Source organism: Pan paniscus, chromosome 6 (assembly GCF_029289425.2).
Source record: "Pan paniscus chromosome 6, NHGRI_mPanPan1-v2.0_pri, whole genome shotgun sequence".
NCBI classification, from domain to species: domain Eukaryota; kingdom Metazoa; phylum Chordata; class Mammalia; order Primates; family Hominidae; genus Pan; species Pan paniscus.
In genome coordinates this window covers 23,658,158-23,677,707 of record NC_073255.2, presented here as the reverse complement: position 1 = coordinate 23,677,707, position 19,550 = coordinate 23,658,158, and the positions used below count along the sequence as shown (strand labels likewise).

The 19,550-nt window shown below is 35.4% G+C and overlaps 1 protein-coding gene across 14 annotated transcripts in view; it reads right to left on the bottom strand.

The window, feature by feature from the left end:
* Positions 1–19,550, bottom strand: part of HDAC9 (histone deacetylase 9) — a 911,762-nt gene that overhangs the window by 153,189 nt on the left and 739,023 nt on the right. For all 14 annotated transcript variants that reach the window (XM_034963758.4, XM_034963753.3, XM_055115739.2 and 11 more), the window contains 2 exons: positions 13,913–14,032; positions 13,502–13,599 (listed from right to left, as the gene is read on the bottom strand). In XM_034963758.4, the coding sequence (XP_034819649.1) occupies positions 13,502–13,599; positions 13,913–14,032 (218 nt within the window). The remainder of the gene's footprint in view (positions 1–13,501; positions 13,600–13,912; positions 14,033–19,550) is intronic.

The following is a 19,550-nucleotide window of genomic DNA, read 5'->3' as shown; positions in this document are numbered from 1 at the left end:
GAAACAAAATATACTCAGCTGAAACAAAAAATATATGACTGTAAAATATTACCAATTTACTATAATTTTGAATGGCAGTAACTTTACCCTAAGAAAATTCACTGAGTCATTTAATAGTGATAGCAAAGGAAACTGACACTCTTTTCCCTCTCTTGTTAATTCTGTTTCTCTTCCTTTCTTTCTTTGTCTTTAGGGTGTGTTATCTAAGAACCACTCACAGGTAATCAGTGGAAAAAGGAGAAGACAGTCCGTAGAATATGGATTGTGGTATGCTCAGTTTATGTGATAACACAAAATTATAATGACATGTAATATAATGTACTTATTTTATTAAAGTGACTGTGAGAATCTTAGGGGCAGATGTGTTTTACTTACTTTTATCATGTTTACTGAATTAGCGATGGACTGTTTAAAATGCCCACTAAGTTTGCTACTTATATCTATCAGAATTTTTCAAACTGTGTTCTACAGAATGTTAGTTTTCATGATACTTACAGATGTTGGGTGAAGAGATGTGGGGAGCTGGGAGATTCATGTTCAAATAATTTGAGGAAGAATGCATTAAATAATGTAAAATTACTACTGGAATTCCTGCAGTTGTTAATATGAATTTACATATTATATGTCTTCAATTAGAGATTTTTCCCTATAGGATATTCTTTATTGTTGAGAAACACTTATTAACATTTCTTGTATCCAGTGTTTAGTAAAATATGGTTTGGAAGATACTTTTTTTGGTAATTTAAGTCCATTTGTGGGTTGCTTGGTTTCTCATATTAAAGATCTTCATAGTGTCTGTCTTATTCTGCTCAGGTTGCCATTAAAAAAGAAATACCACCAGGTGAGTAGTTTAAACAACATAAACTTAGTTTCTCACAGTTCTGGTGGCTAGAAGTTTGAGGTCAGTGTGCCAGGATGGTTGGGCCCTGATGAGAGCGCTCTCACCGGATTGCAACCAGCCCTATCTCGCTGCGTGCACCCATAGACTTGCCTCGGTGTGTGTGCATGGAGAGAGAGCAAGGAAGCAAGCTCTCTGGTGTCACTGCTCATAAGGGCACCTACCCTCAAGATTCCATCTAACCCTAATTGCCACCCACAGGCCCCAGCTCCAAACACCATCACATTGAGGGTTAGGGGTTCAACATACATGTTTTGGGGGAACACAAACATTTAGACAATAACAGTGCCTAATGAAAAACATACATACTTAAAATGAGCTAAGTATGATCAGATTCTTCTTCTGATCAGAGCTGATATCATGTTCATCACTGGCAAAAATTTGTATAGGGCCTCCTTAATTCCGCTTAGGAAAGGTTAGGAAGCAGAAGCTCAGTTTTGTCTTCCTAATACTGGTCTCCCTGGGTTCCTAATATGGTTCCTTAGGCCCAGACACACATCATCCTAGTGGAGACCTAGGACCCAGTCCACCTGTGCATAACAATACCCAGAAAAGAGTATTGGATAAATGGTTAGCAGGATCATGGATGAAATTGGATCATATTAGTGTCAAGTTTACCTAAATAATGCAAAAAATACTCAACTTGTTCTTTCATAACGAGTTAAGTCTGATAGAATCGCTCGTGACTTTCCTAACCAAAGATGATAAATAGGGCAGGAAATAGGACTGGACTCCGTGTCCCTTGGCTTTCATAGCATAACCAGATCTCCTCATCTGAGAGGGGTAAGTGTTGAATAGTTACTAATTCATTTGTATGCATAATCCATTTTACCAGTTGGACCAAAGGCAGAGCAGCGGCCAGACTGGGGAGGATGGAATCCTCAGTAACACCACAGCTGACCCCTCAGGGGGAGACTTCCTCGTTTTTGCTTCTTGGCTTCAAACTGGTTTGGGAGCACTTTTCTGTACCCACTTTGTGAGAGACTCTAGAAGCTGGGATTTAATTTTGTAGAGTCTCCTGAGGCGTCTGTATTCCTCAGGGTGTCAGGACAACTCTCACACCACAGGAGGGTTCCTCACTTATTTCCACTTCAAAGGGGCATTAATAATAATCCTCCTTATTACAGAATCCAACCAGACCTTCTGGTGTGATGATTAATTGGGAGGTGTTGTACACTTTTTTTTCAGTGTATCATGTGCAATCATTTCAGTCCTTAAAAATAAACGTTCTCTCTAAAAAAAAGAAAGAAAAAAGAAAAAAAGGCACAAACAAAAATGTTTTGAAAAGTAATCACTTGTTTAAAAAATGGAAATTGGGGCTTCTGTGTTGTAAGGAATGTATGTGCGTAACGGTGAAATTCAACACTGGTAAATGATCTGACTACCTCAAAGTGAAGCTTTTGCCTTCCTACAGTGGCCTTTAACCCTGCCCTTTCCTCCAATCTGAGAAGAGCTGATGTTGATGGAACATATAATGGCCCCTTTCCTGTGTAGTAAAGTCAGCAATAAAGCTTAGTAATTAAGGGTACCAGGGAGGCCCAGCCCAGCAGGCTAGTGGTGTGGCGAACACTTTTAGAACTTCAAACAATATCAAAGTCACTGAGAAACGGGCCTAGCTCAGTTCTGGTTTGAATTAAGCCTCACTTCCACACGCACTTTTCAAATCCAAGCTCAAACAAGAAAGCCAAGGCCTTCTGGATTTCATTAGAGCCAATTATCTTATCTGTTTCATCTCAGGCCTGACCCTAAGGCTGGCAAGCAGCTATTCAGTGCATTTGTGTGGTTGTTTGAGAAAGCCTCTAGTCAGCCAATGGCCCGAGGACCTGCTAATTAAAACACCGTTGCCCCCCTGCCTCTAGTGATTAAATATTTTCAAGCTTTTGTAAATAATTTTTCCATTCTTTGCCTCAAGCCTCAAAGGTCCAATACATGCAGTAATTTATTTAGTTTGTCAGAGAATACTGTTGGAAATAGGGTTATAATGGAACCTTTGGAAACTTTTATAAGTCTTCGTACTTCTGAAAGTGACAGTTTATAAACCAGCCAAATGTGTATACTGTTTCTGATGTAATTATGTCCTAATGGCCTTTCTCCTTTTGAAGTGATATAGTCTATAATGGGCTTACATTTTGTCAATAATCATATTTCCTCAAATGTCTACATAAGATCTAGAGTCGGAATTTAATGAGGTCATGTAAGTCCTAGAAATTATCTCAAGGTATATTGCCTTTAAGTTTTTTGTCTGAGGGTGGGTCCCAGTCACAAAGACTAGCTTGGGAAGTCAAGGACTAATCAAACTCTTGCTTGCTCTTTGTGGCAAGGAACTGCTAGGGAACATTATGAATTCTTTCCAGAGCCAACTTCTGAGGAGTCGGTGAGTGATATGGTGATACTGCTTCAGAAAAGAAAATATTCAGGGAGGAGAAGAACATTTAGAATTAAAATCATTGAATTAAAAACTTTTCCCAGACCTAATTTATATTCAGCATGATCTCAGCTAAGATAATTATCTTGCAATCAAATTGTGGGCAGAGGGAGGACATGAAGAACTTTGTAGTTCTGAGATACACTAAAGCCTTCGTAGGCTTGGTACACACCCCAGGAAGCCCACTACGGCCCTTGTGACACAGGGGCTTCACTGCCTCCCAGCTCCTGAGGTTTGCTATGGCCTTGTGTACCACAGTGCACGTGACTCCAAGCAAACTCCTCCTGGAACAAAACACAGACAGAGCAGATGCGCACCCACAGATACCTCTCTTCCTTCCAGGCCTGGGCACAGCCATGGAGACTCCTGGCTCTTCTAGCCAATCTGGTCATGTTTTATTGAAGGAAAATAAAAATCAAGGGTTTTGCTTGTTGTTGTTGTTGCTCTTTGTGAAGTATTACAAGAACAATTTTCAGCTGGTTCATTAGCTGTATCTAGTATTCACTAACACACCTATGAAAAAGAACTATGAGACCAAACAGCTCTGCTTCTGTTGTTCTTAAAATGACACTTTGGTCTTATCCTAAATAATAAGCTTTTAATAAAAACATCCACCAAAGCAAACAATTAAACAATACATAAAGCACCAGGAGGCAACCTCGTGGTTCAGTTACACTCTGGAGCTATTCCAAAGGAGAACATGTGGGTATTTTATAAGGAACAATACAATTCTCCAAAGTTATTATAAAACAACAAAATTTTAAATTGGGCCACATAAGCCCTTCAAACTTGGTGCAGATTTTATGCTCAGCTCTGACAATGGGAGGATTTCTTTTTCTTCTAAAGTATGTTTAGAGACCTGTGCCAAACTCACCCTCTCTCTTCCCTTCTGTGTGTATCTTAGAAGAGAGACAAAATAATATTAATTTGTTAATTAAAAAAATTGAGACTAGTAAATTAACAGGTGAGTGAGCCTTCCTTCATATTAATTTTTTTATTCTACATACAATCATTTGATTTTTATTAATTGTCACACCCTCAAAAAACCAAACTACATAGTATATATTAACAAACTTTTGGCAGACTTCGGTTCTTCTAATAATTTAGAATTTAATTAGTTCATTGAAACTGAGTCAGTAAAATATGACACGTCAGATTTTATTATCTCTGTTCCTGTCCTTTTCACCTACTACGACGGTGTCATATTTATCGGAAAGGAAGCCATCACTGAATAATTTCTACAATGCTGTTTTCATTTTAGAAGTACTGAAACATAAAAGAATCTACAGTGTCAGAAACTTCTACAAGGGAGGCAACATGGGTATATAAAGCAAAATCAGAGGCCTAATGAGGCAACTCTGGGAGACTTTCTGAAACTAAAAGTACAGAAGGATAAGAAACCCAGATCTCTTTGGGTAATAAAACTTTCAAATTATAAATCTGTGCCTGTTCTATTCTTGCTCTTGGGTTTGAATGAACTCTTCTTCATTTATTTGCTTTTGGCTTCTGTTCCAGTAAAAATGCTCTTTTGTTTCTGAAATTCAGTCCATTTCGGTAACTCCAGCATCACTTTAATTTTAAAAGAGTTAAGAACCAACTAAAAATATACATCCTAGGCGAGCCAACATTTTATTTTCAAGTGCAACAATATGTTTCTTTAATGGGAAAGATAATGTGTACATGTTATTTTCTTGATGGCCTTTCATACAAGTGTTTTGGGATGTAAAAATATCTTCAAATTGAGATGCAGATTTACAATTCTGCTGTGCTTAAATGTGGACTGAATAATCTATTTGTCCTCTTCTCTCCACTTTGAAGTTGAGATATGAGTGATAATGGGACAAATGCCATTTTGGTAAGTCTTTCCCACTAGAAGCTTTGTCGTTCATAAGCTCACCACCCTCCCTATGGCTTTACGACAGTAGTGCTGCTCTTTGGAATAGATGTTTAGATAACCAATACCCAGTACTGCAGTGCCCACAAGAAAGATGGGCAGATTCCTAATGGATACAAGAACAAGCCATTACCCTTCTAGAATAGTGCCAGAAAAGTTTAAATTTCTGCCTAAACGAAAACAGATGTTGATTTATAAGTTCCATCTATATGACATCAAATCATTGCGATGAAATATGGAAAACTGAGTCTATCATCCACATGTTTGATGTCATGCAAAGACTCGAACTACTCTCTGAAAGTCCTGCCCATCAGAAAACAGTGTGAACTTCAGCTCTGCATCTCAGATGTAATATCTGAACAGACCTTCAGTTGAGCAAAGTTTTCACGAGTATGATTCCTCCACGTGGGAAAGTCAATATGTAAATTTTAATACTAGTAAGCCATTATATTTATCTAGCTCTCAAAAAAGGGACTATAAATTTATATTTACAGTATATTAAAACAAACATTCGATCTCTTTTTTCCACATTATTTGTCATCTCAATAAGTCTAGTAGTAGTAAACTTTAGATGTAAAATCATAGAAAAAGAGGGTAATTTGCTCAGTTTCAAAAAAAAAATTCACTCTATGACCCAGACATTGAAATTTGGTTGAAAAACAGCTGTTCAATGAAGTAAAGGATAAGTAACTTTTAATTGAGCGAGAGCTTTATCTTACCAGTAAATGAAGCAAATTCTAAAATATTCACTAGAACTATGAAGAAAAGTGTGACTCTATAATTTATTAATTATGTTTACCTTCCATTCTGGCCATCTCATATCAGCATTAACTACATGACAATTCCATTATTACTAGATTAGATTATTTAAGTCAATGAATTGATGTAAGCTCCTTGACAGTCCAAAATGTCTGCTATTTCTGGCCTTAAAATGCTCCACAATAATATTTCATAAAAAGATTTCATTTCCTGATATTTCAAAGTATTACACATACATTGAGAGGATTTTGTGCAGGCAAGGGTTATATAATTCAGTGTTTCATCTGCAAAACAAAAACAAATCACTTCTACGCATACAAATTACCTTTTTCTTAGAAAGAACTTCTAGAGAAAAGAATTAAACATAGATATCCTTTTAATTAGTCCCCATTATTTGGAAAATTGTTTAATTGCTATACAGATTCCAGAAAACTTTTGGCTTTAGAACCATTTTAAGGCAGAGAAAAAATATTGTCTTAAAATTTTTATAGCTGATCTGACCTTTTAAAAACAATAAGAAGAAGTAAGTTGTAGCATTTGATCTACTTTAAATAGCTCTTCACTGCAGATATCACCTCCCTTTCAAAACTTCAAGTACTTCAAGATACTTCCTGGACTTTTTACCTGAGCTCTACACTGTCTAATAATATCATATCTCTTTGATGCTTGGCTCCAAAATCAAGTTTGCAAGTTTCCCTAGGAAGACAGGTGTGCATAAGATCAATTTACTCTCAGGGTCAAAGAGCAGAAATTCTAAGGGTATCTAGAGACGCACACCTAGAAATTGTAATTTTTTGATGAAAATTGGTACAATATGTTGAACAGATGAGAGAAAAAATGTCCTTAAACTATATTTATTTTTGAAGCTGAAAAGCAGATAGAGCTGACAGCTTTCTCAAATTTATTCCTATGGATTTTTTTTCTTGTGACCCGCTTTGATAAAACTTTTTGAAACATCTCAACATACTGAAAATAGAGAACGGAATCTGGACAGTGAATAATTGTGGTTCACACTAGCAATAAATTCATACGTATTGCTTTTTATTGAAATAAAACATTAATAGATGAAAATCATTACTGCTTTGTTACTAAGATTGATTGACAAGTTGAGATTGAAGCCCACATCTTCTTTATTAGTCAAGTCTTTCAGAAAGAGAAAATGTGGGCTTGATTTGTGAGGTATGATAAATGGTCTGGGAAAGATGGTAGTAGGGCCAATTTGATATGTACAGTATTTCATATTGGCAAATTGTTTCAAGAAACTCCACCCTCTTTCTCAAACTGTCTTCAACATCCTTGGGAAAATACATGATATCATGAGCTTAATATATTTACTTGTCACTAACAATTGAGAATCCATTGCAAGACTGGGAAGCATCAACCACAGCTCTCATTGACAAATTAAGATCCCAAATCATTTGACATTGTTAAGCATGACTTTTAGATGACAACGAAATCATGCTTTATTTCAAAATTAAATCTAAATGTTCATTTTTCACTATATATTCTATTAAAATTTAATTTGGTATTTTCAAGTTCTATTACATATCCTTTCCACAAAATCTAAATGCATACATAAGAAGAATATTTCTTTTAACAAAGATGAAAACATTTATATCCCCGTTGTAATTAGATTGGTTATTAAAAGGAAAAAAGAACCAAGGGTTTAATTTGATAGGCTCTCTTACTATGTCAGATGAGGAGAAGACACAAGGAGAAGTGGCTTGGAGATATCAAGGGTAGTGAAAGTCTAAATTTTCAATTTTGGGGCACTTACCAGTTTAGATGTCCAAGCCAAAGTTAAATAGACTAAAATGCATTGCAAAGAATTTTTCGGTATATGATTGTTTTGTTATCCCATACTCTTGACACAGGGACTACAGTTCCTGTATGGTTTGGGAACAACAAAGTACTGTCTCCAAAATCACACTTGCTGCCTCAGAAGCCCTGATCACCATATACCAGCTGTGTGACATCAGGAAACCTACCGAAGCTCAAGAAGCGTGGTAACTGCCTGTGGAAAACAAAAGCACCTAACTCAAGGACTTGTAAAGCTTTTTAAAAAAATGAACAACTAGCAAAAATTAAAGCCTCAACGAATACTCTATATTACTATGTTATTATTATTATATTGTTGTTTTTACAATGGTATTATTCTATATTCACTTATCATGAAATTACATTAAAATATTAAAAATAAGAACAAGAACAAAAAAAAACCAAACAGTATTTACTTAGTTGTCATTACCAAAAGAGTGAATGCAAATATTTACTTATGGTCCCATTTTATCTCTTAAATAGAATTTAGAAACCGCTTTTTCAATTTATACATATAACAAGAATATTTAGAAGTTAATCTTCTAAGAATTAGCCAGAATAATGATGATATATTTTATAAAATAAGAATGAGAGAAAAATATATTTAACTTATTTATGTGCCCTGCCCCAAATTATCTACTATAGTTCCAAGGTAAACCCAACCATTCTAAGAAATCTCTAGGCTGACCATTATTGACTTGTCCAAGGAGCACTTGCAGTGTGGATATGACAATAAAAGGTTTTATTTCATTCTGCACTTGAGTTAAATGCCCTTTCTACATTTTTGTCACAAGCAGGGGAGGAATCCCCGGAAGCCATGATTCCTATATTAAAGACTCAGCATCAGGAACAGAATTGCCACTTTGACTGTGAACTAAGAATAGACAGGATATCTGGACAGATTTCCAATCACAATTTTGCATTAATGGACTTTAGTTTTGCTTATGTCATTAAAGCAAACAGATATGAACTCAAGACAGGAGAAAGAGATAGACACTGGGCTGCTTGTATGTGCTCAAATGGTTCAATGGCTTTGACTATGTAGCAAAAACATTAAGCTTCTAAAAATTCCAGGTAATGATATGTCCAAAATATTTTAGTAATGCCTAAATTTAGAAGCACATAGCATTTTGATTAAATACAGATACTACCTACATAAGTCAATAAAATAAAAATAGGTAGTTTTCAATAATAACCCCCAAAATTTTGACTAAATGTGTACTACCTCTACTAGACAACTCTCTCAAAGTCCCCTTTTCAGTTGGCATAGTGACAACCTCAGTGCAAGAGAGTCCTTCTGGGTCAGAGTTTTCCCCTGAGATGAACTTCCCTGAAGAGCTGATATGTACAGATTCACTGTCTACTGAAAATATGCATCAATAACAAATATTAATTAAGGTAGCTACATACTACAACATACTGACATGAAAAGATGATATTTAAAATTAGAACTTGTTTCCATCTAAAGAACTCAGATCAAGAGCTCTATGACCTTTCTTTAGCTAGTCCTCAGTATATGCCAGATGGGTCACTTTAATTATTTCATTAAGACCTGCTAAATTTAAGGGGCTTATATTTCTTTTCTTGAAATTAAAAGGGGCTACAAAGGAATTGTCCTCCATTCACTCATTTGTTTATTTATTTAATAAAACAGGCATAATTTCAAGGACTACTAAATAAAATCTTATTCATTGGAAATTGCTACTTATTTTTTAAACATTTGAAGATATTTTTCTCAGATTTAAACAGAAGCATGAGATTCATAATTGTCTCTTGCCCACTATAAACAAACCACTTAAATGGTCTGACATAAATAATCACTTTAACATTTGCAGTACTCTTAAAAGAATTAGTCTATAGAAAAAATAATGTGCCCAATCCTCATCAATGGACTGTAGAGAGTATAAAACCATTGGAACATCCTTTTGAAATGATTGAAACAGAGATTCCTTAGCAGGCATTCAGCAAAAGATTTGTTCAATAAAGACAAGTCTGACATTCTTATAACAAAATGCATAGATGTTCAGAGTTCTTTGTAGAGCATAGTTTTTAAGAAGCCAAGGTAGTTCCCTCAGACTTTTGCTAGGTTCGCTTAATACCTGAGCTTGACAATGCTCCCATTGACAACATTATTCCCTCTTTCTTCTCTGATTCATTCATTCATTCATTCATTGACTCATTCAACCAAATATTATTGAATAGCTCTTTTCTGCCATGTTGTTCACTAGGCATTTGTGCCTTAGGTTGGGAGGCTATGCGGGCATGAAGGTCTTACACTTTGGTAAAAAGTCACTGTGCTTTATTACTCCTGAGTATTTTAAGTCATAAACAGAAGAGAGTAGCAACGTGGTGTGACAAAAGGAGCATAGATTGTAGAGTCACAAACTAAGTTTAAATTACTGCCCTTCCAATTAGTAGTTCCGTGACTTATATAAAGCACTTAAGAATTAGCCATAATGTCTATAAAGTCTCTAATCTAGGACCTGGCATGTAAGACCCCAGTAAAAATAGTCATAATTATTTTATACAATGGCAACCTCGGAAATATATTTTAGTTGAACATAAAAGATATTTGATACTGAATATTTTAAGAATTCTCGTGAAGAATCTTTTAAGTATACCCTTCAATTATTTCAGAGATGAATGATAACTGCTTGGAAGAAATAACTAGTCATTTGAAATAATTTAGTTATTCTATTATATTTTTTAAATTCTATTTAAAGCTTACAGTAAATGTGAAATCTTTGGTTTGTCTATGATTTTTTTGCTATAGAAAAAGCACATAATAGAAACCATGAAGGCAATATATGTGACAAATTTTGGCTAGTAAAATAAGCAGCGATCTTATATCCCACTATAAATGTAGCTTCACAGGGAGAGAGATTTTCCTTCAAAAGATACTTATAAGAGTCCAGAAACAATTAAAAACTAAGAGAAAAGAAAAGGCACCATTTACTCTTTCCCCCACCTCCATTTCCTGCACCCACACACAGATGCCAGAAAGATCTTCTGGTTCAATACCAGGAAACAAGAAGTGTATTAAGGATAAGCTTAGAAAATAATACTACATTAAAAATTATTTGGCAGTCTATCTGACTAAGCCCAAATTGACAAAGGAGTATATACATATATAGACGGGCTATCCTTTGCCTGCATAAGAGTTTACAAAATATGATTCATTTTCTTTCTACCAATCCCACCTCATGTCCTTGAGCCAATACAGAAAGATCATTTCATGGCTCCATGCATTTCACAGTTCACTCTCTCCGCCCAGTCAGTATGAATACCCCCGACTCCAACTCCTCTTCTCCCCTTGAAAGTTCCCACTCATCTTTAGAAGCACAGGTTGAACAATACTTGATGAAACCTTTCCTGAAACCATTGAGGACAAGTTAATCATTTTATCTGCTCTGAGCGCTTCTGTTCTCTAGAATAATACGTATGACATATATTATGATCCCTGAAAGTAACAACAGCTCTGAATTCCAAGTGCTTACCACAGTGCCCAGCATATAATATGTGTTCAATGATGGTTTTTGAAATGAATGACTTACCTGTTTGACCTAGCCGTAACAAATTCACAAGTACTTCTGGTCATAAATGATGAATAGCAGACAGGCCATAGTTCAAAATGGCAGGATTCTTATAAATTAAATCTGGTTCTTAAATAAATATGGACATTGAAAGCCAGAAATTTACATTTCTGCATCCTAGCTAGATAATGCCACTTCTCTAATTAAACTCAAGTAATGGAGATACACTGGGAAGCTTAGAAAAGTTTGCTAATATAAAGTGTCCACCTTCCAGGCAAAGAGAAGGCGCCATTCTGAGAATAGTCAACCCCATTCAGGAGTACTTCATTCATTTACCATTTAAATCACAAAACAATATGTGCACTTAATATCTGCGTTTACATTATTTAATGGAATGGTTGTGTTCAAAGAGTTTCTTTAGAAAAAAATCTCATCCACCGCTCACTTTGTGATGGGAAAACAAAGGCACAAAATAGAAGTTGCCTTTCATTGCTGTGCATACATGATTTATTTTTATATAAAGCTATAGTACCCCAAATGGAATTATGATAATTTTAAAAATCTATGAATTCTGCATCAAAGATAATGGATATGATTATATGAGATAGTAAGGTTGAGAATTTAAAGTGTATTTAACATGAATTTAATGTGTATCATGCAAGTTACCAGGTTAACTTGGGAGGCAGACAAATAAATTCATATGTGATATAATATTGAAGTCTATTATCCTGTTAAAGTTCCTACAAGATATTAATAATGTTTGTGAAATTTGCAAATGTAATGGTATTTGTGATGTTGAAAAAGAGAATTCATAACATTAAAACTTCTATTTTTTAACATAATTTTTTATTTTGCTCCTAATTAAAGCAAAATATCTTCACAATCAACCCAAGTTTACGGTAGAAAATTTTATTCCAGCCATTTTTTTCTACAACATTGTGGATATCTTTGTGTATATTTTTTCCCAAAGTACACATTCCAGAATGTGGGTAGAATTTTCCTTTGTATCTTGAATGCCAAGCCAAACATATTTATTTTAAATGTATTTTTTAAATAGCTATTTTTCTATCATTTTTCCTGGACCTGCTTTCTCATGAGAAATGAACTTCAAATAAGACAACGAAGTATGCATGACACACAGGACAAAAGAAACCCACCAAAACTTCATTAATTAAAAAATTTCCCTATTATTTCCATAAGTTTCAAATATAGAGTATCAGCAGGATTTTCTTCATGGGAACTTATAAATGGCAAATTTCAAAACTATGAACACATGTAAGTTTTTTTCATGTGGTTGTTTTGCTTTCAACTAAATAAAAAATTTGAGAAATTATGCATTACCAATAGGCTAAAACCTCTTCCAAAAATCTTGCAAGGGAGGCTCCTCAGGTTGAATTAACTAGACTCATTGGCTTCTGAAAAAAGACTGATGTTTAAACTACAAACTAATATTTTCTTAATTCCAGAGAAGAAATGCTCATTTTTAAAATTCTCTCAAAGAGAAGCCTTTGATTTGTTTTTTCTTATTTATATTAATATTTAGTTATTTGCTTAGACAAAAGCAGAATGCTATGTGAATACACTGTACTTAATGTTACATTTTGTAGATTTTGTTCCAGAGAAAATGGAAGCAACCAATTAATTAGTTAATGTTTTCATGTGAAAGGAAAACTATACAAAAGTCATTTACCCTACCATCAAATGAGATTGCCTTGGCCAATGTCATTAAAATGAGTGAGCTCCCCAGAACTAGGAATGCTAAATGGTGCTATGTAAAAAAGGGATTCTGTAGTCCAATGAAGTTTGAGAAATGCTTGTTCAACAAAATCAAATAGGTAATGAAGGACTTCTCAGGGCAATGAATATGCTAATGTCTACTGTAAAAACCACATCATATGTTAAAATAGGCAGAATTTTCCAGAGAGAACTATTTAATAATAAAATATTTTTTTCTCCTTATTTGGGAGGGAAGGGGGAAAATGGGCCATTGGCCAATATACCTGTATAATCAAAACCAGGTCTTGATATATCTTTTCTTCTTATACATATTCTTATGTGGCTTTGAGCGATAATTTACCTTAATTAGACATTTACATTTCTCTTCCATATTTGGTGTTATTTCAATGGACATTTATTTTCCAATTTGCCACTTTCAGAGAGAAAGAAGTACCAACCTGAATGCTTCAAGGTACTCAACATCTCCCATGGGAGGATCAAGGCCACCTGTCCAGGCAATATTTATATTGTACCCTTCTCCAAGGCCTGTTCCAACCTGGGAAGAGAAAGACACACCACGGTGGGCAGAGAAGAGGGCAAATGGAAGAAAGCAAGAAGAGAGGAAAACAAGCACATGGGAGCTCTTGAAATAAACATCAAACAACACATCAAATCAGCCCAACCTTCCCTGACAAACAGTGCTCTGGGTTATGCACTTGTTCTGCACTGGTTCTTGGTCCCATGGGACAATTCAGTAATCTCGTGTAATTTAAAACACCAGCAAAGGACAAGAAAATTAGGGGTAATCATGCAATGCAATTACCTGAAAGATACAAATAAAAGTGGGGCTCTAAAGAAATAAACCGAACCTCATTTGGGGCTCCACTGCCAGGGAAAAAGTTCCCTTCATCATAGCGATGGAGTGAAATGTACAGGATGCTGGGGTCAGCATAAAAGGCCTGCTGGGTACCGTTTCCATGGTGAACATCCTACAGGGAAATGAAAACAGACGACAAATACAGTCATGTCTAACTTTGTGTGGAGACAACCTTTCTGATTTCTAGTTCCCTGTCTTTCTACCACTTTCTTTCTCATTTTCTGTCTTCTCACTACGTTCCTCTTTTCTTTCTCCCTTTCAGCCTGCTTCCACACCACCCCCTTTACTTCCTGAATTTTCAGGCAAATTACCCTTTAATGCACTCATTTTTTAAACCGGCTTCTAAAAATCAGGAAACCACAGCAAGCATGCCCTGGAGACTCCAGATGAGCAGTCATTGAGAAAGCCCAGTCCTTTGGTACAATTAGATATTTATACACCGGCTCTTTGTACTCTTTGCTTCAGTGATGGAATCTTGCATCCTGTTTTATGGAGGAATTTTATGACTTATTAACTGCCAACAGTTCATAACCCCTCAGGCTTAATTAACTAGCCTCATTGGCCTCTGAAAAAAGACTAATGTTTAAACTAAACTACAAACTAGTATTTTGCAGAAGGATCTATGGCTTACAGAGCATTTTCGCGATTCTTGACAGAACACTAAACATACGTGTATGCATTGATTTGCCAAGTCCCACCATTAAGGTCAAAGGCTTTGCAACCAGCTGAATAAATTGGCTTTCTTGAAGCGTTCAGTTCAGTTAGCAATCCCTCCGCAGTTAGAATCACTTCAAAAGAGAAGCCAGATGCAAAAAAACTTCATACTTCATTTTGATAAAACGGTAACACAAGAGTCGAAGACACAGGAGCATGAGCTCATTAGCTCTTAAATCATTTGGGCCAAAGCAGAAAGATGGCATGGGGTTTTATGCAATCATGTGCAATCTGCCTAATTTTAATATCATATCATAGCTTTCTTTACAGCCTCCTTCCTGCTCTTTTTTCCTTTCCCTACACCAGTCCTCTTTCCCACTCAAAAAAAAAAAAAAAAAAAGCCTGATCTAAAACTTGACAGTTCTTTTTTCTCACTGTTTTAGGATACAGATACGTGCCAGAATTGATATAAGAAATGAAAAAGTCAATAGAACTAATAGCATTATTTTAAATGTCTTCACTGAAAGACTTCAAGTGTAAAAAAAAAACACCTCAATTAATATGCTTCATAATATCTTCTGACCAAAAAAAAAGAGCCACTCCAAAAGTGGATAATTTATATATTTGTATTCAATAGACTATTACTGCTACACTTCAAACATACATAGTTTCCGGTTCTGTTATTTAAAAGTTTTAAAACTTGTAACTATATACTTACTTTATATTAGCAAGATATAGAATCATGCTATTTTCAACAATGATTTCTACAATTTTTAAGTCAGGCACTATATAAATATCTGGTATGGATTATTAGGTAAACTGAGGCTCAGAGAGTTTCAGTTACTAAGACTATGCAGGAAATAAGTTGCAAGACTGGGTCTTGAATCTACTTCCTATTCCAAAGGCCAAACTCTTAACAATTATACAGTTAACTGAAACTTACATTCATAATCTGTTTGATCCTCTTGGCAAACCTGTGAGGTGGGTTGTCAGTCATTATTGCTCCATAGGAGATTTATATGACCTGTCTTCATGCCAATCTCCAGCCCAGTACTCCTTCACTAGACACTATCATAGCCTTCTTTTGGTGAATTCTGAAAACCTGCATTGATCTTGCCATCCACGGTGTAGACATACAATAATCCTTTCCCCTTTTTGAATGGTACACATATCCAAAATTAAGAAATCATAACGTTGGGGCACATACACATCATCCCAGAAAGTTGTTTCAGCTAAAGACATACATCATCAGGAAAAAAAATAACTTAGTCAAATTATATCAATTCCTGGATTTCTGAATATCCCAAGGAAAGGAAGGAGGAGACAAAAAAAACTATTTTCCTGTATGTAAACAAGGGTGAAACAATTAAAGCCACAATGTCTTTTGTGTTTGTTACTGGATATCTAGAAAATGGACAAATAAAATATTTTGAAAAACAACATTAAGGGGATATTTGTATTTCCCCTATACAATAGTAATTTTAGTCAGTTCTAAGACACATTTGGTTTGAGCATAAATGCATCCACAATTTGAACAGCAGAAAAATATTGCTTTGATTACTTTTGTTTCTCTGGGGACACTGTAAATGTTTACTTAAAACAGTCAAATATAAAATGATATGTTCTCTCAGATATAAAATTATTTGTTCTTGAAAAATCTGTTGGGTACTTACTAGTGCATAAATTTCTGAGTAAGAAATAAAATCCTGTTCACAGCATAATAAGATTTTCAACAGACATTATTATTAAAATACATAAATCCATTCTAATAGGGGCAATTCTTGATTCTGTATTCATATTCACCAAATATTTAGTGATAAAAGTTAAATTTAATTATGTCTTCTGTTTGGGGGAACAACTCACAGTATAGCCTTAAGAATATCATTTTTTTTAAGGCTGGGCATGGTGACTCACGCCTGTAATCCCAGCACTTTGGGAGGCCGAGATGGGCGGATCACCTGAGGTTGGGAATTCGAGACCAGCCTGACCTACATGGAGAAACCCCGTCTGTACTAAAAATACAAAAATTAGCTGGGTATGGTGGCGCATGCCTGTAATCCCAGCTACTCAGAAGGCTGAGGCAGGAGAATCGCTTGAACCCGGGAGGTGGAGGTTGCGGTGAGCCGAGATCGTGCCATTGCACTCCAGCCTGGGCAACAAGAGCGAAACTCCGTCTCAAGAAAAAATATATATATATATCATTTTTTTGTTTGTTTTCCTTGCTGTAAAATATTCATACAAAGTACTGATTGGTCAGGTATGATCTAAAGCTTGTTTCTTCATGGCAACACATATATAATAAACTAAGATAAGAAAATTATTGGTGATTGTGAGAAATTACTATAGAAATGAAATAAAATGAAACATTAAAACTCCCAAAATAGACCTTGTATCTAAGATATGTGGGGAAATGCTGAAAAATCATTTAAATATTTTACTGGTTAAAAAGCATACTGCAAACATTGATGCTGTACAAGGATTTAGAACCTGTATATTTTCACTATTATGTTAAAATAACTTTGAGTAACCTTGAATAAATCATATATTCTACCAGCTAATGTTATCACTCCTAGTTACTCAGTATAGGGACTTGTAATAAAGATCTAAATGTACTTGATCAACAACGCAATTTCCCAAAATCTAAGGACATTTGAATTAACTTTCCTTTTACAAAGACAGCTTAAAAAGTACTATTGTCAAAATAAAAGTCACATTACCTAAAAGCTACCTGAGTCATACAGTCTTACTTGTAGGACAAGTTAATCCCCTAAACACAATGATCAGTCTCTTGCAAGTTGAAAAGCAAGTACACCTGCTCCCTGTCCACACCAGTCTGAATATGTTTGGGATCTGCCTCAGAAAGGAACATGGAATAAATGAGCTCCACAGATCAACTAGAATCATTCTTGCCTAAAATACTCAACGCTGCTGAATTTGGCTGTGACCCAAAGTAGTAGGCAAATTAGAACTCTAGCTCTGTATTTACTAAACATATAAAAATGCTGAAACTGCTGGACAAAGGAGTACCTTTGCCATCTATTGGCGCTGTAATTTGGTGGAGTTAGTTCACACCCCCCAGCTAACATTAATGACTTTGGATTTGCAGGAATAACTTTTTGTTGTTCTTTTTTTGGCTATGGAAAAGCCATCTATTGGCTTTTTCATTGCTAACTTGCAGAATAGACCTGTCAGCCAGGGAGAACGGATGTCTCAAGGCCACGTGGCACTTTAAAACTTCCTTCTCAGCAGCTGGAAGAAACAGGAATTTCCTCAAAGTAGCCCTGCAGCTGCAGAATTTGGAAGACTTGAAAGTAAGAATATGTGGGCTGGTGGTGATCTCAGAGGCAACCCTTTGGACAGAACTCCATATATTTAGAGAATTTGAAACAAAAACTTCTCGTCTACTACAGCCTGTTGGGAAATCAGTATCCTTTCTGATTGGATAATGGAGCAAATACATAATCAAAGGCCAGGAAGCTTACAGGAAACTCCTTGGAGCTACCAAGTAACTTATTTTATAAATCGTATCAGATTTTTCCAGCAGTCTTTTATTCCTATACTGTATTACTGTACAAAAACAAAACTTTACATATACATCCTCTGAAATACAAAGTATCCATTTATCACAAGGGAGGCATTTTAGCTTTCAAGTCTCTTGTACAATTCACTACTTTTGAGTCTAGATATCACAAATGTGTTTTCAAAGGGGACTCCTAACAGTTTTTGACTATCCTCCTAGAACTTTAAAATGGTAGCAGAGAAGATTCTTTAGAAAGTAAACACTAAAAGATCCCTAAGGATAGGAAAAACTGTTGACCAATCACCTTCTTACATAATTTTGACAAATTTAGAAAGCTTAGAAAAATTCTTTCCCTACAATCTTTGCTCTTTATCTGCTTTTCTTAAGTTTCTGGCTTATCTTCCTGGCATAAAACTTACAGAAAGAGGAGCATACTATTTTTAAAGTTTTAATATCTTACAAATTATGCAGAACAGCAATTATTAATTACTTTAGCTGTCATTTTGCATATAAATGAGAAAATGGGTACTGATGTCTTGATTTTTGTAAAATTGTAACATCTTGCTGCTGTAATATATCTAGGCCTTCAACACATTTCTTTAATGGTGAGCTATGCCTGACATTGAGACTCAGGCGTGTATGGAAAATACATGGATAGTTAGGTTTCAATATTCTTCTCTCCAAAGTGCTTGCAGGAATGCTTCAATATAGTGTGTGAAAAATACCCATTCCAACGAAGCACAACAAATGGGTATCGTTCTTCCATTTCTTTTATCTTCATTTTAACTTAACTAAGCATTTCTTCACATGGCTTTGTTTGTGCTCTCTCAACCCTTTGGTGTGCCTGCTTAACTGGATTGGAAGGCTGGAGGGCGAGGCCGTGACTTCCAATAAGATTTAATTATGAGTGCAGATATGAACAAGATTTAGACTATTAAGGCTTGCACTTCAAAAAAAAACCTTTAGCATATTTTGCCTTTAAATCTTTTATCACCTGCAAAAATTAATTAAGTGCAGATGTACCAGGTTCGGTTTGGATGCCAGGGTTCATTTCCTGTCTATGCTTTGTCAGACAACCTATTACACCTCCTTGAGAACTGGAGGCAAACCGAAAACGGGGATCATAAATCACCATTCACTTCTCTTTCGCCCTTTCCTGGGTTGGTCCTTTTTGTATGGGGCAGATCTCCAGCTCATTATTCATGAATATACTGTGGACAATATGCCAAGTGTCATCTGCTTTTAAACAAACCGTTTGTTAGACAAATTCTAACTTTATTGTGTAAGAATGCATCATCTTAAAATACAAGACTAATCTAGTGCCTCTAACTTTCAATCACTCAGGATTCCTGCAGAGAATCATCCCAAACTGGCATCTGAGATTGGAGATCTTTTCAGTAAGAGTGACATGCTGACTTGTTTTAATAATACCACTGTTGCACAACAAGCAACATGA